General features: G+C 47.0%; 1 protein-coding gene across 1 annotated transcript in view; it reads left to right on the top strand.

The window, feature by feature from the left end:
* The first annotated feature begins 556 nt into the window (after nt 1-556).
* Nucleotides 557-23421, top strand: part of trim23 (tripartite motif containing 23) — a 30422-nt gene continuing 7557 nt past the window's right edge. The window contains exons 1-7 of the mRNA XM_078397515.1: nt 557-713; nt 6420-6582; nt 7874-7995; nt 8798-9076; nt 11042-11224; nt 11943-12158; nt 18046-18180. Coding sequence (XP_078253641.1) covers nt 615-713; nt 6420-6582; nt 7874-7995; nt 8798-9076; nt 11042-11224; nt 11943-12158; nt 18046-18180 — 1197 coding nt within the window. The 5' untranslated portion in view covers nt 557-614. The remainder of the gene's footprint in view (nt 714-6419; nt 6583-7873; nt 7996-8797; nt 9077-11041; nt 11225-11942; nt 12159-18045; nt 18181-23421) is intronic.

Here is a 23421-nt window from a genome sequence, read left to right as displayed (position 1 = left end):
TTTGCATCCTCACTGTCCTTTGCATCCTCCCTGCTCTCTGCATCCTCCCTGCTCTCTGCATCCTCCCTGCTCTCGGCATCCTCCCTGCATCCTCCCTGCTCTCTGCATCCTCACTGCCCTTTGCATCCTCCCTGCTCTTTGCATCCTCCCTGCTCTCTGCATCCTCCCTGCTCTCTGCATCCTCATTGCCCTTTGCATCCTCCCTGCTCTCCCGGAGGTGCACGGCACTTGGACAGTAATTCAAGCAGTGTGCATGTGCCGTTGCTGACACATTGGTTCTCCATCCTTGCAGCGCACTGGTCAGTGTTGATGAATGAACATTGTAATGTAATCCCAGCCGCAGCACCAGTGTGAGCATGCGCAGCTCTGTCTGACCCGGAGTCAGAGACTGGGCGACGCGAGGCCTTTGCCGTCGCCGGTGTCGTCGCGTTACCGGTGACATCTGGTCCGGAGGGCGGCGGGCGGGGCGCGAGGCGCGAGGCGCGTTACACTGCTGGATCTCTGGCGCTGATCATGTCTGAAGTTGCTTTGCGGCTCTTGGTCTGAGAGCCGGGGGGGGGGGGGGGGGGGGGTGCGCGTGCGCGGTGCGGCGCCTCTGTGGGCGGAGCGGGGCAATGGCGGTGGCGGCGGCGGCGATGATGGCGAACGCCCGTCCCGCGGGGCCCCACACCGCCTCCCGGTGCCCGCGCCCGGCGCCCGGCTGCTCCGTCAAGGTGAGCGGGGACCCTCCATCACCGCCACCCGCCCTCCATTCCCCTCCCTCCCTCCCTCCCCTTCAACACAGTGTCCTCCCTCTCTCCAAACCCCCTGCACTCTGGTGCCCCCTCCACTGCCCTTCCTTCCCCCTTACCTTCGCTCTCCAAACCCCGCCCTGCACTCAGGCGCCCCCTCCCTCCCCTTCAGTGCCCTCTCCCTCCCCTCCAGCCTCCCTCCCCTTCAGTGCCCTTCCCCTCCCCTTCAGTGCCCCCTCCCTACCCTTCAGTGCCCTTCCCCTCCCCTTCAGTGCCCCCTCCCTACCCTTCAGTGCCCCCCCTTCCTACCCTTCAGTGCCCTTCCCCTTCCCCTCCCCTTCAGTGCCCCCTCCCTACCCTTCAGTGCCCCCCCTTCCTACCCTTCAGTGCCCTTCCCCTTCCCCTCCCCTTCAGTGCCCCCTCCCTACCCTTCAGTGCCCCCCCTTCCTACCCTTCAGTGCCCTTCCCCTCCCCTTCAGTGCCCTCTCCCTCCCCTCCAGCCTCCCTCCCCTTCAGTGCCCCCTTCCTACCCTTCAGTGCCCCCCCTTCCTACCCATCAGTGCCCTCCCCCCTCTCTCCCGTTCCCTCCCTCCCTCCCTCCCGTTCCCTCCCTCCCTCCCTCCCCCCCTCCCTCCCGTTCGTTCCCTCCCGTTCCCTTCCCTCCCTCCCGTTCCCTCCCTCCCGTTCCCTCCCTCCCGTTCCCTCCCTCCCGTTCCCTCCCTCCCGTTCCCTCCCTCCCGTTCCCTCCCTCCCTCCCTCCCGTTCCCTCCCTCCCTCCCTCCCTCCCTCCCTCCCGTTCCCTCCCTCCCTCCCGTTCCCTCCCTCCCTCCCTCCCTCCCGTTCCCTCCCTCCCTCCCTCCCGTTCCCTTCCCTCCCTCCCTCCCTCCCTCCCTCCCTCCCTCCCTCCCTCCCTCCCGTTCGTTCCCTCCCGTTCCCTTCCCTCCCTCCCTCCCTCCCGTTCCCTCCCTCCCGTTCCCTCCCTCCCGTTCCCTCCCTCCCGTTCCCTTCCCTCCCTCCCTCCCTCCCGTTCCCTCCCTCCCGTTCCCTCCCTCCCGTTCCCTCCCTCCCGTTCCCTCCCTCCCGTTCCCTCCCTCCCGTTCCCTCCCTCCCTCCCTCCCGTTCCCTCCCTCCCTCCCTCCCTCCCGTTCCCTCCCTCCCTCCCGTTCCCTCCCTCCATCCCTCCCGTTCCCTCCCTCCCGTTCCCTCCCTCCCTCCCTCCCGTTCCCTCCCTCCCTCCCGTTCCCTCCCTCCCTCCCGTTCCCTCCCTCCCTCCCGTTCCCTCCCTCCCTCCCTCCCGTTCCCTCCCTCCCTCCCGTTCCCTCCCTCCCGTTCCCTCCCTCCCTCCCGTTCCCTCCCTCCCTCCCGTTCCCTCCCTCCCTCCCGTTCCCTCCCTCCCTCCCTCCCTCCCGTTCCCTCCCTCCCTCCCTCCCTCCCTCCCGTTCCCTCCCTCCCTCCCTCCCTCCCGTTCCCTCCCTCCCGTTCCCTCCCTCCCTCCCTCCCTCCCTCCCTCCCTCCCGTTCCCTCCCTCCCGTTCCCTCCCTCCCGTTCCCTCCCGTTCCCTCCCTCCCGTTCCCTCCCGTTCCCTCCCTCCCGTTCCCTCCCTCCCTCCCTCCCTCCCTCCCTCCCTCCCTCCCTCCCTCCCTCCCGTTCCCTCCCTCCCTCCCTCCCGTTCCCTCCCTCCCTCCCCCTCCCTCCCTCCCTCCCTCCCTCCCGTTCCCTCCCTCCCGTTCCCTCCCTCCCTCCCTCCCTCCCGTTCCCTCCCTCCCGTTCCCTCCCTCCCTCCCTCCCTCCCGTTCCCTCCCTCCCTCCCTCCCTCCCTCCCTCCCTCCCTCCCTCCCGTTCCCTCCCTCCCTCCCTCCCTCCCGTTCCCTCCCTCCCTCCCGTTCCCTCCCTCCCGTTCCCTCCCTCCCGTTCCCTCCCTCCCTCCCTCCCTCCCGTTCCCTCCCTCCCCTCCCTCCCTCCCTCCCGTTCCCTTCCCTCCCTCCCTCCCGTTCCCTTCCCTCCCTCCCTCCCTCCCGTTCCCTCCCTCCCTCCCTCCCGTTCCCTCCCTCCCTCCCGTTCCCTCCCTCCCTCCCGTTCCCTCCCTCCCTCCCTCCCTCCCTCCCTCCCTCCCGTTCCCTCCCTCCCTCCCTCCCGTTCCCTCCCTCCCGTTCCCTCCCTCCCGTTCCCTCCCTCCCTCCCTCCCGTTCCCTCCCTCCCTCCCTCCCGTTCCCTCCCTCCCTCCCTCCCGTTCCCTCCCTCCCTCCCTCCCGTTCCCTCCCTCCCTCCCTCTCCCTCCCTCCCTCCCTCCCGTTCCCTCCCTCCCTCCCGTTCCCTCCCTCCCTCCCTCCCTCCCTCCCGTTCCCTCCCTCCCTCCCTCCCTCCCGTTCCCTCCCTCCCTCCCGTTCCCTCCCTCCCTCCCTCCCGTTCCCTCCCTCCCTCCCTCCCGTTCCCTCCCTCCCTCCCTCCCGTTCCCTCCCTCCCGTTCCCTCCCTCCCTCCCTCCCGTTCCCTCCCTCCCTCCCTCCCGTTCCCTCCCTCCCTCCCTCCCGTTCCCTCCCTCCCTCCCTCCCTCCCGTTCCCTCCCTCCCTCCCGTTCCCTCCCTCCCTCCCGTTCCCTCCCTCCCGTTCCCTCCCTCCCTCCCTCCCGTTCCCTCCCTCCCTCCCTCCCGTTCCCTCCCTCCCTCCCTCCCGTTCCCTCCCTCCCTCCCTCCCGTTCCCTCCCTCCCTCCCTCCCGTTCCCTCCCTCCCTCCCTCCCGTTCCCTCCCTCCCTCCCTCCCGTTCCCTCCCTCCCTCCCTCCCGTTCCCTCCCTCCCTCCCGTTCCCTCCCTCCCTCCCTCCCGTTCCCTCCCTCCCTCCCTCCCGTTCCCTCCCTCCCTCCCTCCCTCCCTCCCTCCCGTTCCCTCCCTCCCGTTCCCTCCCTCCCTCCCGTTCCCTCCCTCCCTCCCGTTCCCTCCCTCCCTCCCGTTCCCTCCCTCCCTCCCGTTCCCTCCCTCCCTCCCGTTCCCTCCCTCCCTCCCTCCCTCCCTCCCTCCCTCCCTCCCTCCCTCCCGTTCCCTCCCTCCCTCCCTCCCGTTCCCTCCCTCCCCTCCCTCCCGTTCCCTCCCTCCCGTTCCCTCCCTCCCGTTCCCTCCCTCCCGTTCCCTCCCTCCCGTTCCCTCCCTCCCGTTCCCTCCCTCCCGTTCCCTCCCTCCCGTTCCCTCCCTCCCGTTCCCTCCCTCCCGTTCCCTCCCTCCCGTTCCCTCCCTCCCGTTCCCTCCCTCCCGTTCCCTCCCTCCCTCCCTCCCGTTCCCTCCTTCCCTCCCTCCCTCCCGTTCCCTCCCTCCCTCCCGTTCCCTCCCTCCCTCCCGTTCCCTCCCTCCCTCCCGTTCCCTCCCTCCCTCCCGTTCCCTCCCTCCCTCCCGTTCCCTCCCGTTCCCTCCCTCCCGTTCCCTCCCTCCCTCCCTCCCGTTCCCTCCCTCCCTCCCGTTCCCTCCCTCCCTCCCTCCCGTTCCCTCCCTCCCTCCCTCCCTCCCGTTCCCTCCCTCCCTCCCTCCCGTTCCCTCCCTCCCTCCCTCCCGTTCCCTCCCTCCCTCCCGTTCCCTCCCTCCCTCCCTCCCTCCCGTTCCCTCCCTCCCTCCCTCCCGTTCCCTCCCTCCCTCCCTCCCGTTCCCTCCCTCCCTCCCTCCCGTTCCCTCCCTCCCTCCCTCCCGTTCCCTCCCTCCCTCCCGTTCCCTCCCTCCCTCCCTCCCGTTCCCTCCCTCCCTCCCTCCCGTTCCCTCCCTCCCTCCCTCCCGTTCCCTCCCTCCCGTTCCCTCCCTCCCTCCCTCCCTCCCTCCCTCCCTCCCTCCCTCCCTCCCTCCCGTTCCCTCCCTCCCTCCCTCCCGTTCCCTCCCTCCCTCCCGTTCCCTCCCTCCCTCCCGTTCCCTCCCTCCCTCCCGTTCCCTCCCTCCCCTTCGGTGCCCTCCTTCCCTCCCTCCAAACCCCCTGCACTCTGGTGCCTCCTCCCTCCCCTTCAGTGTCCTCCCTACAGTCTACTGCCATTCTTCCTTCCCCTTCCACCCTCCCTACACATTGGCACCTGCCTCCAACCTCCCATCCTACACTTCAGTGTATTCCCTCCCTTGCTGCCCCTCTGCTATCTCCATTTACCAATCACCCTACTGTTACCCTTCTGCTCTCTGCCTCTTTACCCCAATTCTTCACACCCCTCAAGGGTTCATCCTTCCCTCCCCTGCCATGCATCTCCTCAAGCCCCCCAAATCTCTTTGCTCTCCTCCTTCTCTTTGGAGGGCTGCATTGCTTAGTTGTTGAGTATATTCATGGCAGTGACAAATTTTAGGAAATGCCAGTAGCACTGCTAGTAGAACACAACATCAGGGGCCCATGTTCGATCCGGACCTTGAGCGCTGTCTATATGGAGTTTGCATGTCTGAACGTGTGGGTTTCCTCCCACTTCCCAAAGAAGTGCTGGGTTGTTAATTAGTGGCCTGTGTAAGTTGTTTCTAGTGTGTAGAGGTTGGATGCAAAGGTTGGATAACATTGAACTAATGTGAATGGATGATTAATGTTGTGGACTGAGGGAAGAGGGACAAAATGGCCTTCTCTTGCATACTTTCCTTGGCTAAAACATGTTTATGTATTTGTCCAGATTATTAATTTAATCCAATTTGAATTTGATTTATTTACCAGGCATGTAAATTTTCCGCGTTTCCGTGGATTTCCGCGTTTTAAAATTCCATTTTCCGCGCTTTGTGCATGATTTCCTTGTTTTTCACTTTGCCAAAATCGCATTTACCAACGGAGAAATCCGATCGAATAAAAGAAAGGATAAAATAAACGATGTATAGCAGCGTTTCTCGACCATGTTTCCCCGGAACACTAGGGTTCTGCTAGAGGTCGCTAGGGGTTCCGCGATAAATAGCAGCTAATCATTGAAATTCGGACAAAATTACGAGAGCCCACTTGTAATCCCCTACGCCCTGGAAGTATCCCCGAAAATGTGGCGCCTAGGCTGGGCAAGGCAGCCAATCCTGACCTCATCAGGACTTCCACGGCCGATCGGTGGGTTGAATTTACAACCTGCGGCCGGGGCTCTGGATCTGCAGCCCAGCTGGAACCAGCACATCTATCCCCATAGCTGACTTCCTCGGCCAGCTGGATAAACCAGCAAAGCTCTGGAACCAAGAATGCCAGAAAATCAGTGGTGGAAGTGTAATGAGTAAATATTAAATTTAAGTGCAAGATTATTCATTAAAATAATAAAAATGTTATTAGTATACAGTGACATATTCACATTATTTTGTAATGTTCATTTTTACTTTGAAATGCACTAAAAGTGGCTTGAAACTGATAATTTTGTGTGTAAATTTTCCGATTTTTTGAGGAAGCGCAAGTGCTCAGCTCTTTTCCTCTTTTTGTTTACCTCACTCACGTGCCTGATTTACCTAAAATTTGCTTTATTATTTTGGATGTTTTTTTTTAAGATGGTGCTCTTACTTTGCATCCAGTCCAATATTAAAGTAAATTGCTTTAAATGCAGTAGAGATCAAATCTGATCGCTCAAGACTAATATTAGTAAACCTTATAGTCACAATTTCACTTCTTTCTACCCTTACCACCTTGCCTTAAATCCCCTCCTGGAAATCAGTGATCAAATACCTACAATCATCTTGGTTTATTGAACTTTGTACTATGTTACCTCAGTGATTTGTGTTTCTTAATTTATAGGTTCTAGAATGTGGAGTTTGTGAAGATGTTTTCAGTCTGCAGGGTGACAAAGTGCCTCGCCTGCTCCTCTGTGGTCACACTGTTTGCCATGATTGTCTCACTCGCCTTCCACTACAAGGGAGAGCATTACATTGTCCATTTGACCGACAGGTGACTGAACTAGGTTAGTCCATGTATTTACAATACTTATGATCGATTTGAAAGTTTTACCTTTATTGATCCATCCTGCAGCTTGCATTTTTTATAATTTGCTTTTTTAAATGGTTGTATTTGGTGGCTTCATGCGTGATTACAAATTTAAGTTTGCATCTTATTTTCCTATTGCAATGTTAGTTACCAGATTTCCCCGATTTGTTAATTTAAATCAGTGGCTTGTAAGCAGCACATAGTCATAGAGTGATACAGTGTGGAAACAGGCCCTTCGGCCCAACTTGCCCACACCAGCCAACATGTCCCAGTTACACTAGTCCCACCTGCCTGCGTTGGTCCATATCCTTCCAAACTTGTCCTATCCATGAAGGAATATTATTAGGTTGTGGGGGATTTCTAATCCCATTAAATTATTTTGGAGTACTTTTCCCTACACTTCCTTTTCCCACCTCCCCATGTTTGTCCCTCAACAGCATCAGAACCATCTGTTTGCTATTTTGCTTCGCAGAAGTTGGTTGCTCTATTTTCCACTGTACACTTAAAATGCCTGATTAATCTGACATGCTTGAACAATTTTCAATGTTGGTGTATAATCATGTATCCAATCAGTTAGCTAACCAGTGAAGCTTGAGATAAATTATATGAGACAAGAGTCTTTAGGCACGCACTCAAAAGGCACTTCATTAAATTATTGTTTGCCTGTATGGAGGAGTTGAGGATTTTATTAAACCTAATAATAAATTGTAAGGTATTGCATTCCTCTTTTTAAGGATCAATCATAGTCTTATACGATAAAAACAGGTTTTCCGATATTTGGGACCACATTGACAGTCATTTGCGCAAATACTATTCTCTCTTTCATTCCCCCTGTTCTACCACCTATTTGCATACGAGAACAATTTACTGTGGTGTGTCACCTACCAACCAACATGTCTTTGCTCTCTATTGGAGAAAGCCCACACAATCACAGGGAGAATATGCAAACTCTACACAGATAGCAATAGAGATCACGATTGAATGTTGGACCTTTGATGCAGATGCCTGTGCCACTCCTTGTCTATCCACTCTTCAGACCTAGTTCCATTTTACTCCATTGGACATTAATTTAATACAGAAAGAAAACATTGCATTACTGTGGTCTATCCTAACTCATTTTGAATGAGTTAAGAAATATGTGATCCTAAACAATTACTGTATTAAATTAAAACAAAAATGAAGTTACTGTCATGGAAAAGCTGAAATGTCATAACTTAATGAATAGCAGAAACTGGATTCAAACTTTATAATGCAAATTAATTTGACAGGTGATTCGGGTGTCTGGGGCTTAAAGAAAAATTTTGCTTTGCTGGAACTCCTCGAACGGTTGCAGAATGGCACTGTTAATCACCATGGAGCTTCTGAGGAGGTTCTGGGAATGTCAGGAGAGGTATGCAACAACCAATGCCATAATAGTTATAGAGGTTCTATGTGAGAAGCAGTCATTATCAGAGGCACACGTTTATGGTAATTGGTAAAATATCCAGAGTTAAAGTTGAGGAGAAAAAAATATGTGCTATCAATTGCAATTGTGTGACGGTATCATCAAGGAATGAGCAAATCCATGAGAGAAGAAGAGTAGCTATTTCAGGGGAAATACTGAGAAGTAGAACATTTAAGCACTGGTAATTAACAACGAAAATAATTGAACACAGGAACAGTTCATTTGACACCACTTGTAATTGTATATTTTTTTGTTTCTCTTCTCACTCATGCTGCCTGATCTGCTGAGTATTTCCAGCAATTTCTGTTTCTATTTTAGATTTCCAGCATCTGCAGTTATCATTTTCACAATTGCATATTGTTTAGATACATTGCTATAACTTTGAGGGGGGGGGGGGGGGGGGGTGTAGGCGGGGGAGAGGAAGATTTGTGGCGTATTGGTGAGGATGAACAAGCTTTCTTCTATTTCCAGCAGGGTTTTAGGAAAAATGTTCTAGCAAAATATTCTTTCACAACAGATATTGGTAATTCATTAACAAATGACAAATATGATAAATATGCAAAATAATTTAATATATGCTGCTTGTAATAATGCAAGAGCATTGTGGAGCTATTTATTCTGCTTTGATATATAATTGGAATGATTGTACTGTTAGTGCACCAGTTTTTAGCAATAGAAAAACAGTTAAAATGAACTTTGATTAAATGTGTAGTAACAGTCTACTTTTTGCATTTAAATATTTATAAAGCATATTATCCGCTGTGATGAAGATGAAAACCACAATGCATCCATGTACTGTACTGTGTGTGCAACTCATCTTTGTGCAGACTGCTCCCAGTTAACACACTCTACACGGACGTTGGCCAAACACCGACGAGTGCCTCTGGCTGACAAACCGCATGAGAAGACAATGTGCTCTCAACATCAGGTGCATGTAATCGAATTTGTTTGTTTAGAGGAAGGATGTCAATCAAGTCCATTAATGTGCTGCGTATGCAAGGAATATGCAAAGCATCAAGGACACAAGGTATTTGTGATTTTAATGGGTTAAGTATACATTCTACAACTTTAATTTTCCAAAGTCCTGCCATCATATAAGTTAGGGAATAATTATATTTTTAACATAAATTAATTAATTTATTAACACTAACATTAACATACAATTTAAGATTAGATTTGTTTTGTATGGATTGAAAATGGGCATGTTATGTGAGTTAATGACTGAATCCAGAGTGAGATAAGCACAGTTATTGTTTCTGTTCAAGCTTAACAAAACAAAACCTACAATAGATTAATATTTCTCTTCTACAAAATAATTAATTAGTACCTGGATCGAGTGCTGGGTTAAGATGAGTTTTTGAGGACAAACATGCTCTTTACCGATGACATTCCATTATTCAACCCTTTTCTGACCATTCTTTCAGTAATTAAAAATCAATTGACAAAATTAAATATATTCTGTCTAAAAACATAAATTGTACTAATTTCCCAAAAAAATGTTGGAAGTGGGTGACTGGACATTTAAATACCATTGTAAGTACTGTGGAGCAAATGGCTTCTTCCTGTATTGTAAGTGGTGATGATATTTTATAATTTTCTTTGAAGGATTTAGTTTCTCAGTTTCACATCAAGCAAGCTTGCTCCATTATGCAACCATACCCACACCACTATCCACCTCCAGCAGCTAATTTCAAGCTTTTTACTACAGTCCAAATAATTTTCTTCACTTCAGGCTTGCCTATTTTCCACAATCACACATGAATGGCCATGCATCTGTAAACCCTAAAGGCCTCCACCTGTATTGATGTTCAAAGGGACATGGATTTCCTTATACGTGTATGTGAAAGATAACATGCAGGTGAAGGAAGCTATTAGCATACATTGGCCTTGATTGCTAAATAAATTGAGTACAGAACTAAAACTGTTCAGCTATTGTGTAGGGTCATGGTGAGACCACTTTTGGTCTCCTTGCCTGAAGGAGGATATATTTGAAATAAAAGTGCATTGAAGACGAACCTGACCGATTTAAGATATGGTGCATGTGTCATGTGAGAAAAGTAGGCTTGGCTTCAATTCTCTGGTGTTTGGAAGAATTAGAGATCTCATTAAGATGCATAGAGTAGAGGATTTGATAGGGTATTTGGTGGGCTGGTCTATGACTCAAAAACCAGGATGTTTAGGACTGAGATGAAGTGACATATCTTTATTAAGGGGATGATGAATCTTTGGAGGTTTTCTGTCTGGGGAGGGCTTTGGAGATGTAGTCATTGGTTGCATTGAAAATTAAGATTGATTTCTGAATATTTGAGGAGTCAAGAGATGTGTGAATAACGCAGAAGAATGGAGTTGATGTAGAAGATCAACCATAATGTTGAATGGCTGATGAGGTTTAAATGGTTAAGTGGTGTATATTTACCTATTCCTAAACCTCGGATATACATTGTTTTGGTACTCTTTTTATTGCCAACTGAATTCTAATGCCAGAATTTCTTGATCACAGAGCATGATTTCTGTGTTGATTTGCGGGAATTGGCTCCTCTATAGATCATTTTATGGCTGTCCAATCAAGATGACTTTTTTGAATGAACTAAATACATAAACCCTAACTTTGTCACATTTGGTGAAACTGAGCCAAGTGAATCTTAACAACGGATTAACTGAGATATCGCTTTGTGAGTGGTTCAGCAGCCTGAGGCATAGTTTGACCAAATCACGATGTATAACTGTAGTAATCTTATTTTTGCTGTGGCAAGTGGGAATCAAATAAATTTAACCCAACTGTTGCTGATACACCAATTAGAAATGGGTCTAAAGGAATAATCCAGAATAGCGTTATTTAGCTTCCTACTTGATTGAAAAGTGATAATTAATAGGAGTTTGGAGGAACTTCTTTAAGTAGAAATGAAAAATCCGTAGTCATCAAGGTTTAAATATTCTATTGTTTAGTAACATGATCTTTAACCCACGTTTTAAATGCTTTTCTAAATCACAGAATACACTCTTAGAAACTGAAGCAGATCAAATCCGTGCATCTATTTTGGATATGGCGCACTGCATTCGCACGTTTACAGAGGAAATCTCTGACTATTCTCAAAAACTAGGTGGGATTATTCAGAAAGTTGAAGGAGGTGAACACACAGTACAACACAGAATTGGGATTGGTCATACAGAACATGTAAGTCTAATGCATCTTTTCATAATTTTAGTATTCCCGGCTATACTTTGCTCAGTGTGTAAGATTTTTTCCATTGTAGCACAATAGCACAATTGTATTCAATTATCATGATTGGTAACTCGTATTATTGGATATTTATTTTGAAAAATTGGTGTTGAAGTTTAAGATTTTTTTTTGTGTAATAAATTATCACTTATCGCCAGTAATGTTTTTACCTGACTTGTGTAATGTACCTCAATCATTAGTAAAGATTGGATTTAATTAACTGACCAACAAAATGAATAAGCACAATAATTTATGGATATAGATAAATTAGGTCAATATAGTGGATTATTATGTTGAATTGCTATGCTACATATTAATGGCAAAACATATTTCTAATCTCTTGCATCGATTCTGCAAGGGCTTCTGGAGGCATGCTTAACCAAGGGAAGCTTACTTCAGTAAAATATCAGACATTGGGAATGTCACAAGAAATTGGAGATGATGGGGGGAAGAAAGAGAAATAAGAACATTTAAATTGTTTTTCCATTGAGTCAGAGGAATACAATTCATAAGTGTGAAATTCTCTTGCTACCTCAAATTCATTTTTGTTAGTTTGCAGTTACTAATGACACTACTATACTTATTATAATGACTGCAGCCCACATTAGGCATTACAAAGCTTCTGCTATGAGTAAGGACCTCTAATGGTACAACTCTATTTGCCCTTTTGTAGGTTCCAGGTACCGCTGAGAATGCACGATCCTGCGTTCGTGCTTACTTTGCAGAATTGCACGGAACACTGTGTCGACAGGAGGAAATGGCACTAAGTGTAGTTGATGCTCATGTGCGAGAGAAATTGATATGGCTAAGGCAACAGCAAGAGGACATGACAATTCTACTTTCTCAGGTTTCAACAGCTTGTCTCCACTGTGAAAAAACGTTACAGCAGGTAGGTGCGAAAGCCATGAAACAATATTTTCAGTCTGAAGAAGGGTCTCGACCCGAAGCGTCACCCATTCCTCCTCTCCAGAGATGCTGCCTGACCCGCTGAGTTACTCCAGCATTTTGTGTCTACCTTCGATTTAAACCAGCATCTGCAGTTTTTTCCCTACCATTCAGATAATAATCTGCCGCCTTGTTCTTGCCACCAAAGTGGATAACCTCACATTTATCCACATTATACTGCATCTGCCATACATCTACCCACTCACCAAATCTATCCAAGTCAGCCTGCAGCCTCAGCATCCTTCTTGCCACCCAGCTCACACTGCCACCCAGCTTTGTGTCATCCGCAAACTTGGAGATGTTATATTTAATTCCTTCGTCTAAATCGTTAATATATATTGTAAATAACTGGGGTCCCAGCACCGAGCCTTATAGCACCTCACAAGTCACTGCCTGCCATTCAGAAAAGGACTGTTAATTCCTACTCTTTGCTTCCTGTCTGCCAACCAATATTTTATCCATGTCAATACCCTACCCCCTGCCGGACCGCGTACGAAAATCGGTCGACAGTGGGGCCGGCGGAGGCACAGTTGGAGGGACAGGTGGTGGGACCCGCAAAGGGGGGCGACCTCGTGGCCGAGGCTGGGCAACCTCAATGTCCAAGTGGGCCGGCTTCAAGCGGTCAATTGACAGAGCCTCCGGCCGGCCCCTCATGTCCAGGACAAAGGTTGTCTGTCCGTGCTCCAGCACCTGGTCGGTATGGGCCCTCATACGGCCTCTGGAGCGGCGTCCGGTGGGCGTCACGGCGCAGGTCACCAATGTGGCATGTCGAAAGAGGCCCGAAATAAAGGCGAGGAGATGGGTATTTCGGGAGGTTTGGTTTTATTACAGTTATCAGACCGGTCAAGTCTGCTGGAATGACTTTGCACCCAAAACCTCGTCCTTATATCCGTAGCAAAGGGCCGCCCCCCCCTGGACCGGTCCATTCCCGTGCCGAGGGGTCGGTGGTATGGCCCGACCCTTGGGTGCCGCCACATGGTCTAATTTTGCACACTAATCACTTTTGTGGGACCTTGTCAGAGGGCTATTTGAAAGTTCAGAAACGCCACATCCACTGGCTCTCCCTCATCCTTTCTCCTTGTTACACCCTCAAAAAATCCCAGAAGATTAGTCAAGCATGATTTCCCCTTCATAAATCCATGCTGACTTTGACCGATCCTGTCACTGCTTTCCAAATGCGCTGCTATTACATCTTTAATAATCGACTCCAGCATCTTCCCCACTACTGATGTAAGGCTATCATCAGGCCCTGGGGATGCAGACCATCATCAGGCCCTGGGGATTTATCTGCCTTCAGTCCTAACTGTTTACCCAAACACCATTTCCTGACTTATCATATCATATCATATATATTCAGCCGGAAACAGGCCTTTTCGGCCCACCAAGTCCGTGCCGCCCAACGATCCCCGTACATTAACACTATCCTACACCCACTAGGGACAATTTTTACATTTACCCAGCCAATTAACCTACATATCTGTACGTCTTTGGAGTGTGGGAGGAAACCGAAGATCTCGGAGAAAACCCACGCAGGTCACGGGGAGAACGTACAAACTCCTTACTGTGCAGCACCCGTAGTCAGGATTGAACCTGAGTCTCCGGCGCTGCATTCGCTGTAAAGCAGCAACTCTACCGCTGCGCTACCGTGCAGTGGTACTTATGTGCACTTATGTGGATTCCCTTCAGTTCCTCCCTCCCACTGGATCCTCAGTCCCCTCGTATTTCTGGGAGATTGTTTGCGTCTTCCTTAGTGACGACAGAACCAAAGTACTTGTTTAACTGGTCTGCCATTTCCTTGTTTCCCATTATAAATTCACCTGTTTCTGACTGTAAGGGATCTACATTTGTCTTCGCTAATCTTTTCCTCTTCACATATCTGGATGACCGGACAACCTTAGAAATCATTCATTTCAATGTCTCCATCATATCAGGGCTGCAAAATATTCAAATTTCAGCATAAACCAAATGAGAAAATTGGTAAACTGTTCTATATCTAAATAGTATATTTCACAATTTCCAGATATTCCAAAATACTTAACAGCTAAAATTATTTTTTAAGCACAATTATTATTATCATGCAGATTTTGATCGGAACAAATGTGACTTGAAAATACTATGCTTTTAAGAGTGTGTGCTCTACTTTTTCCACAGCTGGAAAACTGGCTCTCGGAAAAATTGTGCTTGAGATTGGTAGATAAGAAAATAATATTTGGAAAATTAGTCCATGCAGCCCCCGAAATCTGCTTTCCCTTTCTGACCATGGCAATTTTCGATCTTTCCCATCTTCTTTCCCCACGATTCTTGTATTCTCCAAAAATGTGAATATACTTAGTAATTCAAAACTCACAGGTGATATATGTGAACATTTACAACCCTCAGAGGTTGCTCCTTATCTCGAGCTTAATCCTCCTCAAACTCTGTCATCCCCTCTTTAGAATTCCCTGCAGGTGAAGTATGTTCACTATTTACTTTGTGTAGCCCCAGAAAAATAAATTGTTTTCAGAATGTCACCTCTCAAATCTTTTAAATTCCAGATTTATAGGCCCACTCTTTTTTAATTTTCCTGTCATAGAAGGAGGCTGTTCACCTTTTCCAAGTCTACAACAGCTTTCAGAGCAGTAGCATTAGTAGTGTTTCTGTTAACCTATTCATATAGGTAGCGGCACGTAGCGCAGCGGTAGAGTTGCTGCTTTACAGCGAATGCAGCGCCGGAGACTCAGGTTCGATCCTGACTACGGGTGCTGTACTGTAAGGAGTTTGTACGTTCTCCCCGTGACCTGCGTGGGTTTTCTCCGAGATCTTCGGTTTCCTCCCACACTCCAAAGACGTACCGGTATGTAGGTTAATTTGACTGGGTAAATGTAAAAAAAAAATTTTTTTAATTATCAAAAAAATTGTCCCTAGTGTGTGTAGGATAGTGTTAATGTGCGGGGATCGCTGGGCGGTGCGGACTTGGTGGGCCGAAAAGGCCTGTTTCCGCGCTGTATATATATGATATGATATATGATATGATATATTCATCAACTCTTTTCTGACTTTTGGCACTGACACACACACTACAAAAACTAATTCAAGTACCAGACATCTTTAGGGATATGGTAGAAAACTGGAACATTCGGGAGAAATGTGCATGGTCATTGGGAGAACATGCAAATTTGAGACAGAACAAGTGAGGTAATATTGAATCCAGGATTTTGGGGCTGAGGCTATATTCCTCAGAGGGTAGTCCCATCCAAAGGTCTATATTGTGAACGTTCCCTGCACTGCCTCCAAGGCAATCATATCTTTACATAATGTACTTTTGTATTCTCATTGCGATTTTTTTTGTCGGTATACTGTATCTCTTGCTTTTTCTGCTCTTTGATATTTATTCATCTGGTTATCAAAGCAGAAGTGGGGAGAAGAGTAATTATCGATCGGCCATATTAACATAAACTAAAAATCCAATCTCAGGAATTGTGCATTCCAGCCACTTTGTGTGATTATGTTTTGGAGTCATAATCACACAAAAAGAACACAAATTGTACAATGTGGAAATTGATCCTTTCGCCCATCAAGTCCACGCTCTCAATCAGGTACCCCTTTGTACTAACCTCTTTATTCCCCTCAACTCTCCCCAGATTCAACCATTCATCTACACACCAGAGGCAATTAAAGTGGCCAGTTAATGTACCAATCCGCAGACCGTTGGGATTGTAGGGGTAGTTCCTCCCAGTGAATCCCATACAGTCATATTGAGAATATACAAATTCCACAAAGACAACACAAGTGGTCACAATTGAACCTGGGTCACTGGGGTTGAAATAGCCCTTCTATTAGCTGTGTCACAGGTTGGGAGCATTATAATTCAGAAAATCTTGGTTTACTCGGAGAACCTGAGAATTCGATGAAGATAGTCACTTTGTTGCATTCCAAGTGAATATAGTCCTTATTGCCAGTTGGAATAAATATAAAGGATTTAATCGAGCTTTTCTAAAAAACTACAGAGGTAGACACATAGAAAATAGGTGCCAGCACCGCCATTCATTGCGATCATGGCTGATCATCTACAATCAGTAACCTGTGCCTGCCTTCTCCCCATATCCCTTGATTCCACTAGCCTCTAGAGCTCTATCTAACTCTCTTTTAAATTCATCCAGTGAATTGGCCTTCTGTGGCAGAGAATTCCACAAATTCACAACTCTGGGTGAAAAAGTTTTTTCTCACCTCAGTTTTAAATGGCCTCCCCTTTATTCTTGGACTGTGTCCCCTGGTTCTGGATTCCCCCAACATTGGGAACATGTTTCCTGCATCTAGCTTGTCTAGTTTTTTAATAATTTTACACGTCTCTATAAGATCCCCTCTCATCCTTCTAAACTCCAGTGAATACAAGCCTAGTCTTTCCAATCTTTCCTCATATGACAGTCCCTCCATCCCAGGGATTAACCTCGTGAACCTACACTGCACTGCCTCAATAGCAAGGACGTCCTTCCTCAAATTAGGAGACAAACTGCACACAATACTCCAGATGTGGTCTCACCAACTACAGAAGGATTTCTTTGCTCCTGTACTCAAATCCTCTCGTTATGAAGGGCAACATGCCATTAGCTTTCTTCACTGCCTGCTGTAACTGCACGCTTACTTTCAGTGACTGGTGTACAAGGACACCAAGGTCTCGTTGCACTTCCCCTTTACCTAATCTGACACCATTGAGATAATAATCTGCCTCCTTATTTTTGCTGCCAAAGTGGATAACCTCACATTTATCTACATGAAACTGCATCTGCCATGCATCTGTCCACTCACTCAACCTGTCCAAGTCACCCTGCAACCTCCTAACATCCTCTTTGCAGTTCACACTGCAGCGCATCGTTCAATCAGCCGAGAAGGTTGTTGGCTGTAACCTTCTGCCCATTGATGAACTACACTGCAAGGGCCAGGAAGCGAGCGGATAAGATAATCTCTGACCCCTCTCACCCTGGCCACAAGATCTTTGAAGCACTTCCCTCTGGGAGGCCACTCCGGACTGCCAATGCCGCCACAGCCAGACATAAAAACAGCTTTTTAACGCGAGTAGTAGCTCTACTCAACAGCCAAAAGTCTCTAACCTCCTTTTGCTCTGGTATTTTATTTTATTCTTCATGTTTAAATTATAATGTTTTATTTTTAATTGTCTCCTGTATATCGTGTTGTTATCCTTGCGACCAAAGCACCAAGGCAAATTCCTTGTATGTATACATTACTTGGCTGATAACATTTATTCTATTCTATTCATTTCCATAGGTACACTCACTAAACCTATTTACCTCTTTGCCGATTCTTTGTTTGTACCTCACTTGCTAACCCACCTTTTTTGTATCGCTAGCAGATTTGGCTACGTTATATTCAACCTCCTAACCCAAGCATTAAATATTTGAGTTCCCAGCATTAATCCCTGTGACACCTCAATAGTTTCTGATTGCCAGAGTAGAAATAACCAATTATCTCAAATCCATTTTCTTCAGTTAGCCGCACTACTATCAACACCAACATGTAGCCCCTGGCACCATGATCTCCTGTGTGGTAACACCTTGTGATATATTTTTGAATGCCTTCTGCAAAACCAAATGCATTACATATTTCCTATTATCCACACTGCTTGTTATATGCTAAACAAATTTCAGAAACTTGTTTTCCCTTTCATAAAAGTCAGATTGACCCGGGTATATTGAAGTGTTCTAAATGTCCTGCTATTACTTCCTGAAAATGGGCCAGCATTTTTGCAATGACAAATGTTGGCCTAATTGACTACTTTATGCTGTTTACAATGGTAGTAAGCTCAAAATGCATAAATTCTTTCTTTTCTTGGCTAGGATGATTGTCGAGTAGTGATGGCTAAACAGGAGATTACTCGTTTATTGGAAACGTTACAGAAGCAACAACAACAATTCACAGAGCTTGCTGATCATATCCAAGTGGATGGCAGCATCTCTGTAACCTTCACAAAGGTGAAAGTATCTTTTCCTCTTCATCCACTGATTTCCTCTGATTTTTAGTGTGCAATATCTAAATTCCATCTGCATTGGATGACAAATTGAAGGTCAATTTTTTGGCACACTCCTAGATATACTTATTGGCCGCGAGAAGCCAGTTGGAAGGAAGTTTGTTGAACTAGTCCGCTTATCTCAGTTAACCATCTGCAAATAAAACAAGATGAAGTTTGTCTGGGAAACAATTTGTATATCATTTGGAGTGGAATAGAAAAAAATGACATTGATTCACTTAGCCTGCAAATGGATTTTGTGGAGGGAACATTGATGGTACCTCTCCCAGGCCAAGATAACCAGCTCTGAGACTTTAATTACACTCACCCAGTTTTAATCGACAGACCATGTTGACATCATACTTGAAGACCGCCTTCTAAACATGTTATTTAATCCAGTAATAACAGCAAGAGATTATCAGAACGCCAGCATAACTGTTCAGGCAGTTAACTAAACAGGATGTTCTCACTGCCTTCTTGAAACTTTTCCATGATCAATCAGAATAGAGAAAGAGTTCCTGAATGGTAGGAAGGAAGTCTGGCTGCAGCTCTCCTCAGACTGCATAGAGGAGGCAGAAAGTATCACAGATAGTTTCAGGTTGAGCCAGGTAGATGGGTGACTGCCAGAAGGGGTGGGCAGCTAGTTTAGGAGTGTACTGTCAGGCATGCAGCTGCAGATACTGTTGAGGGGAATGACCTCTCCAGGGAATAGCAGCAGCACCAGCCACATAACTGGCTCTGTTGCAGAGCAGGGAAGGTCATAATCTAGGTGTGCAGTAGCGATGGGGAGCTTTATAGTTAGTCCCTTCTGGGTGCATCTGTGGGCGAGGCTCCAAGATGGTATTGCCTCCTTGGTGCAAGGATCAATGACGTCTGAGTTGGCGCAGGACATTTTGGGGGTGTCATGGTCCAATCACTTGGGCAGCTAGTGAGATAAGGTTTTGAACAGAGAATTTAGGGAGTTGGGTTGAATGGTTAAAAACCAGAACTTCCAGGGCAGTAATCACAAGATTACTCCCACGTATTACGCTCTATATATTAGTGGGCAGAAATAGTTGTGTGTGACCAAAGAGCTGCATTTATGTTGATCATTTGCATCTCCTCCAAGACAGTGGGAGTCTAAATAATGATTGGTTTAACCTAAACTGGAGGGGCACCAGTTTCCTTGCTGTATGACGGTAGATCCAAATCTGACATCGTTTTATAAAAACTAGATGATTTCAGGATCAGCATGTTCCTGTGAGGATGAAAATGGAGGATATGGCAAGGTTCAGAAACCTTGGATGACAGCAAGAAAGCTTTTCAATGCACCTCAGTACAGATGACAATAAATTTAAAAAAATACTGAACTGGGAAGTTTTGTCTAAAAGAAAAAGGAAGCAAGAGTAAGATTGAGGAAAAGTGAAATCCGTCAGTCCATGAGGAATATAAAGGAAGCATGGAAGGACTTAAACAAGATATCAGGAAAGCAAAAAGGTGCCATGAAATGTCATCGGCAAGTAGGATTAAGGAGAAACCCAAGGTTTTCGGAGCAACAGGGTAACGAGGCAAAGGATTGATTCACTCATGGGTAAGGAAGGGATTTATACGTGGAGCCAGAGGAATTAACATTCTCAGCAAGGAGAAAAATATGAATGATGCTGAGATTAATGAGTTTGTTGAAATACTAAAGCTTAAGGGGGTGATGTTGGATATTTTGGTAAAAGTCCTCTGGGCTTGAGAGGATCTATCCCAGGCTACTGAGGGAAGCAATGGAGGTGATTGTTGGGACCTGGGACAGAGATCTTTGTATCGTCTTTAGCCACAGGTGAGGTCCAAGAAGACTGGTGAATAGCCAATGTTGTAAGTGGGCCAGCAAGGAGAGGGAGGTACAGGCCCATGAGTCTTGTACCATGGGAGCAGAAGAAGTGAGGTGTGAACAGGTGTGACCAGCACTCTGGCAGGCAGGTTTGCCACTGCTACATGGGTAGTTTTAAACTAAATAAGGGGGGGGGTTCAAATGGGATAGACAAAGATGGAGTTAAAGGGAAAGAGAGTATAGGAAAAGTTCAGAAAGACCCTAGAATTAATGGGACAGAAAGCTCACGAAGGAATAGGAGAGAATGGCCAAGTGTAATAGGAATCAATGTGAAAGGTGAGTTGTGCAAAGGATTAAAAGTATTATATATGAATGCACAAAGTATAAGAAGTAAAGTGGATGAGCTTGAGGCTCAGTTAGAGATTGATAGATATGACATTGTGGGGATTACAGAGACGTGTAGAAGGATCAGGACTGGGAACTGAATATTCAGGGTTAAACGTCCTATAGAAAGGACAGGCAAGTGGGCAGAGGAGGTGGGGTAACTCTGTTGGTGAGGGATGAAATTCAGTCCCTTGTGAGGGGTGACATAGGGACTGACAATGTAGAGTCACTGTAGATAGAGTTGAGGAATTGTAAAGGTAAGAAGACACTAATGGGAGTTATCTATAGACTCCCAAACAGTAGCCCGGATATAGGGTGTAAGTTGCAGCAGGAGTTAATACAGGCATGTAACAATGGTAATGCCACTGTTATGAGGGATTTCAATATGCAGGGAGACTGGGAAAATCAGGTTGGTTCTGGGCCCCAGGAAAGGGAGTTTGGAGAGTTCCTCCGAGATGGATTCTTAGAGCAGCTTGTACTGGAGCCTACCAGAGAGAAAGCAATTCTGTTTTTAGTGTTGTCCAATGAACCAGATTTAATAAAGGGAACTCGAGGTAAAGGAACCGCTTGGAGGTAGTGACTATAATATGATTAGTTTTAATCTGCAATTTGAGAGGGAGAGGGTTAAACCAGAAATGTCAGTGTTGCAGTTAAACAAAGGGGACTATGAAGGCATGAGAGAGGAGCTGGCCAAGGTCCAATGGAAAAGGATCCTAGCAGGAATAACGGTGGAACAGCAATGGCAAGAATTTCTGGGCATAATCCAGAAGATGCAGGATCATTTCATTCCAAAGAGGAAGAAAGATTCTATGGGGAGTAAGAGGCAACCATGTCTGACAAGGGAAGTTAGAGAAGGAATAAAACTAAAAGAAAAGAAGTTTAAGATAGCAAAGAGTAGTGGGAAGCCAGAGGAGTGGGCAAAAAGGGCAATACGGGCTGAAAAGATAAGGTACGAAGCAAAGCTGGCCAAGAATATAAAGAAGGACATTAAAAGCTTCTTTAGGTATGTTAAGAGAAAAAGATTAGTAAAGACAAATGTGGGTCCCTTGAAGGCAGAAACGGGTGAAATTATTATGGCTAACAAGGAAATGGCGGAAGAGTTGAACAGGTACTTCGGATCTGTCTTCACTAAGGAAGACACAAACAATCTCCCAGATGTACTAGAGGACAGAGGATCTAGGGAGACAGGAACTGAAAGAAATTTGCATTAGGTGAGAAATAGTATTGGGTAGACTGATGGGACTGAAGGCTGATAAATCCCCTGATGGTCTGCTTCCCAGGAGGTAGGTGGCTCTAGAAATCGTGGACGCATTGGTGATCATTTTCCAACGTTCAATGGATTCAGGATCAGTTCCTGTAGATTGGAGGGCAGCTAATGTTATCTCACTTTTCAAGAAAGGAGCGAGAGAGAAAACGGGGAATTATAGACCAGTTGGCCTGACATCGGTGGTGGGGAAGATGCTGGAGTCAATTATTAAAGAGGTAATAACTGCACATTTGGATAGCAGTAAAAGGATTGGTCCAAGTCAGCATGGATTTATGAAGGAGAAATCTTGCTTGACTAATCTTCTGGAATTTTTTGAGGATGTGACAAGTAAAATGGATGAAGGAGATCCAGTGGATGTAGTTTATCTAGACTTTCAGAAAGCCTTTGATAAGGTCTCGCATGGGAGGTTTGTGAGCAAAATTAAAGCACATGGTATTGGGGGTGTAGGATATTGACATGGATAGAGCATTGGTTGGCAGACAGGAAGCAAAGAGTAGGAATAAACGGGTCATTTTCAGAATGGCAGGCAGTGGAGAGTGGAGTGTTGCAAGGCTCGGTGCTGGGGCCGCAACTATTTACAATATGTATTAATGATTTGGATGATGGAATTAGAAGTAACACTCGCAAGTTAGGAGATGACACAAAGCTGGGTGGCAGTGTGAACTGCGAAGAGGATGCTAGGAGGTTGCAGGGTGACTTGGACACGTTGAGTGAGTGGGCAGATGCATGACAGATGCAGTATAATGTAGATAAATGCGAGGTTATCCACTTTGGCAGCAAAAATCAGGAGGCAGATTATTATCTCAATGGTGTCAGATTAGGTAGTGCAACAAGACCTTGGTGTCCTTGTACACCAGTCACTGAAAGTAAGCGTGCAGGAACAGCAGGCAGTGAAGAAAGCTAATGGCATGTTGGCCATAACGAGTGGATTTGAGTACAGGAACAAAGAAGTCCTTCTGCAGTTGTATAGGGCCCTGGTGAGACCACATCTGGAGTATTGTGTAGTTTTGGTCTCCTAATTTGAGGAAGGACGTCCTTGCTATTGAGGTAGTGCAGCGTAGGTTCACGAGGTTAATCCCTGGGATGGAGGGACTCATATGAGGAAAGATTGGGCTTGTATTCACTGGTGTTTAGAAGGATGAGAAGAGATCTTTTAGCGACGTATAAAATTATAAAAAGACAGGACAAGCTAGATGCAGGAAAAATGTTCCCAATGTTGGGGGAGTCCAGAAGCAGGGGCCACAATCTAAGAATAAAGGGGAGGTCATTTAAAACTGAGGGGAGAAACATTTTCACCCAGAGAGTTATGGAATTCTGTGCCACAAAGGCAGTGGAGGCCAATTCACTGGATGAATTTAAAAGAGAATTAGATAGAGCTCCAGGGGCTAGTGGAATCAAGGGATATGGGGAGAAGGCAGGCACTGATTGTTGATGATCAGCCATGATCACAATGAATGGCGGTGCTGGCTCGAAGGGCCAAATGGCCTCCTTCTGCACCTATTTTCTATGTTTCTGTTTATGAACATATCAGAAAAAAAAGCAATTTGGAATAAATTCCATTTGTGTATTAATCTTAATATGGGTTTTTATCAAACATCTATTTATTTTTAGAAAAGGCTTGGTCATCAGTACAGTTTGAATACAATCCTATGGAAACCTCATAGCTGCTCTGAGCTAGTAAAGATGCCACTCAATGTAAATGGAAACCCTTGTCTTTGTTGGTATCATTTTCTAGCTTTTGATCTGTGTGATTGCAA

This window comes from Rhinoraja longicauda, chromosome 1 (assembly GCF_053455715.1).
Source record: "Rhinoraja longicauda isolate Sanriku21f chromosome 1, sRhiLon1.1, whole genome shotgun sequence".
NCBI classification, from domain to species: Eukaryota; Metazoa; Chordata; class Chondrichthyes; order Rajiformes; family Arhynchobatidae; genus Rhinoraja; species Rhinoraja longicauda.
Note: the sequence above shows the minus strand (reverse complement) of the source record. Positions and strands in the feature narration are given on the sequence as shown.